At 53.6% G+C, this 3,363-nt stretch overlaps 1 protein-coding gene across 1 annotated transcript; it reads left to right on the top strand.

Moving 5' to 3' along the window:
- Positions 1-1,414: 1,414 nt before the first annotated feature.
- On the top strand, positions 1,415-1,750 carry VOLCADRAFT_68055 (uncharacterized protein; the record flags this gene model as incomplete). Its single annotated transcript, XM_002957281.1, has 1 exon — positions 1,415-1,750. One exon carries the CDS (start codon positions 1,415-1,417, stop codon positions 1,748-1,750), a length of 336 nt encoding a protein of 111 aa, XP_002957327.1.
- Positions 1,751-3,363: the final 1,613 nt, after the last annotated feature.

Genomic DNA, 3,363 nt, shown 5'->3' with positions numbered 1-3,363 from the left:
GCTGCGCTGCCTTATGCCCAGTTAACGGAAAAGGACCACGTGTATGCTTTGCAAGGACGCAAGTCTCACACACACACACGCTGGCTGATTGTATGCTGTGTCGGTCAACATCGAACCCAGTTACCATATCATGACGCAGCAACGCCTCAAGGTTGCTGTATCCTAAGTGGCCATACCTTCGGTGCCAAAGTGCTGCACGTTCAGCTCCGATACCCACGGCAGCACACACTGCATCACCACCAGAAGGTATCCTGTTGTCTTCACGCTGCGTCCACTTCAGAGCTCCCGTACCTCCACTGCTGTAGCAGACGGGATACAAGTCCCCATCCCGCTTTCCAGTCAGCACCAACTGGTTCTGTACGTATACTTTCGCCTGTCCGCCGCCGAAGACCACACTGCCTCCACGATCATCAATGATGCGGACCGATATGATTTTGGCGGTGGCCTCCTCGTCGACGTAGACCTTCTTGAAAGTGATGGCCTGTTTATCGTTGATGTTAGACCGAATCGTTAGCGTGCCAACTTCAGTCGGTCGAAGAGACTGTCCCTTGATGCCCATGATGTTGAAGCGCTCCCATGGCTCCAACAACCGCACATTGAAAAGTTCTGAGCGGTCATACTATTGAAGAATTGGCGACGGTGACGGCTAACACTGATTGTTATTCCGGAAGGATTGCCGGTGGCGAAGATATTTAGCACGATAAACTGTTACAAGTTATGTAAAGAGTATTGTTAGCGTTCGGCAGGACTTGAGGAGATTCCTGGTAGGAATACCGATCGTTGTGAGATAGACTAATAGGCGCAGTCACCGCCCTAAATACCGGCGCTAGCGGAAAACTCGTACATTCCGCGATCTAACTGCACGTACATTCCGTGATCTCACTGCGCCGTCCAGACGGTGCCCTAATGTCTATCACTTAGCTACCGACTATGCATCGGTAGCCCCATAAGGTTCTGGGGTAAGTCTTCCCCAGTAGTCAGGCGCAGACCCGGGGTCAAATCCCATGGTCGACAACCACATGAGTTGAGAGAGGACCGTTTCCTCAACACATACGTTATGTGGTGAGTGGCGGCTGAGTCCAGAAACCATTCCGTCGGACGCTCGCTGTTGTATGCTACGAACGCTACCTGCCGCGGAACTCCTGGCCCCCTAGCTGATCCACCGGATCCTGGCTTGCTGACGCTAGCTCCGCTGCCACTACCTCCGTTGCCACTGTTGTTGTATCCACCCTTATAGCCAGAATTTGACGACTGCTTCAGCGCTTTAAGCTGCCTGCAGTCCTTAACCACGTGCCCAGGTTTATTACAGTAGTAGCAGATGAGTTGCTTCCGACTGTGTCCCGAGCTGTTGTTAGCCGGCCCCCGGCTACCATAACCAGAAGTAGAAGCGCCGAACGTCAAACCGCCGACAGACATGGAGCTTGGGCTTGAGCAATCCCTGCTCGCCGAGCCGTGCAACGAGGAGCAGATTCGACAATCACGGAAGGTCATCAATCTGCTCATCAAGAACGTCAAAGATCATCATTTGCCGATGGTTACCGGTGCTGCCAACGCGAAGAAGGCCTGGGACGCCTTGGGATCTATGTTTGCTGCCAACAACAACGCCCGCAAGGTGTCTCTACGTCAAGAATTCAGCCGTTTTAAGATGGTCGACGGCGAACCTCTCCCGATGTACTTTGCGCGTGCAAGACAGCTGCAAACGGATTTATTGGGAGTCGGCCACGTAATCAACGACTCCGAGCTGGCATAAACCGTCCTAGTTGGTCTACCCAGTCGGTACAGCGTGGTGACGACTACATTACTAATGCGCGACGGCGATTTGGACATGGCGAGCGTCACAGCAAAGCTTCTCTCTATCGAGACGGCTAACGGTGGGTCGGGCAAGCCTACCGAGTCGGCAGCCTTCGCGTCTGTCGGCGGTTCGACTTTCGGCGCTTCTACTTCTGGTTATGGTAGCCGGGGGCCGGCTAACAACAGCTCGGGACACAGTCGGAAACAGCTCATCTGCTACTACTGTAACAAACCTGGGCACGTGGTAAAGGACTGCAGGCAGCTTAAAGCGCTGAAGCAGTCGTCAAATTCTGGCTATAAGGGTGGGTACAACAACAGTGGTAACGGAGGTAGTGGCAGCGGAGCTAGCGGCAGCAAGCCAGGATCCGGTGGATCAGCTAGGGGGCCAGGAGTTCCGCGGCAGGTAGCGTTCGTAGCATATAACAGCGAGCGTCCGACGGAATGATTTCTGGACTCAGCCGCCACTCACCACATAACGTATGACCGCTCAGAACTTTTCAACGTGCGGCTGTTGGAGCCATGGGAGCGCTTCAACATCATGGGCATCAAGGGACAATCTCTTCGACCGACTGAAGTTGGCACGCTTACGATTCGGTCTAACGTCAACGATAAACAGGCCATCACTTTCAAGAAGGTCTATGTCGACGAGGAGGCCACCGCCAAAATCATATCGGTCCGCATCATTGATGATCGTGGAGGCAGTGTGGTCTTCGGCGGCGGACAGGCGAAAGTATACGTACAGAACCAGTTGGTGCTGACTGGAAAGCGGGATGGGGACTTGTATCCCGTCTGCTACAGCAGTGGAGGTACGGGAGCTCTGAAGAGGACGCAGCGTGAAGACAACAGGATACCTTCTGGTGGTGATGCAGTGTGTGCTGCCGTGGGTATCGGAGCTGAACGTGCAGCACTTTGGCACCGACGGTATGGCCACTTGGGATACAGCAACCTTGAGACGTTGCTGCGTCATAATATGGTAGCTGGTTTTGATGTTGACCGACACAGCATACAATCAGCCAGCGCGTGTGTGTGTGAGACTTGCGTCCTTGCTAAACATACACGTGGCCCTTTTCCGCTAACAGGGCATAAGGCAACACAGCCACTAGCATTAATCCACATGGATGTGTGTGGGCCTATGCCTGAACCTTCGCCTAGTGGTTCGCGTTACGTGACAACCCTGCTTGACGACCATACTGGTCTTTCAGCTGTTGCGTTTACAGCGACCAAGGAGGAGGTCTACCAGAAGATGGTGGTAATGATAGCGGAACTGGAGCGCGCTACTGGCAGGCAGGTTAAGGAGGTGCGTACAGATCGTGGCGGGGAGTTCGTTAATACTCGCACGAAGGCCTATTTCGCTTCCAGGGGAATTGTACACGGAACTACGGTAGGCTACACCCCTGAGCAGAACGGAGCTGCAGAACGTTTAAATCGCACTCTTTTGGACAAGACTAGGGCTATGCTAGTTGAGTCTGGACTGCCTAAATCATTATGGGCGGAGGCGTTAGCGACAGCCAACTATCTTAGGAATGTGTCGCCAACTGCTGGGTCAACCGTCACTCCGTACGAAGCTTTCTT

This window comes from Volvox carteri, assembly GCF_000143455.1.
Source record: "Volvox carteri f. nagariensis unplaced genomic scaffold VOLCAscaffold_71, whole genome shotgun sequence".
NCBI lineage: Eukaryota > Viridiplantae > Chlorophyta > Chlorophyceae > Chlamydomonadales > Volvocaceae > Volvox > Volvox carteri.
This window is presented reverse-complemented; position numbering and strand designations above follow the sequence as displayed.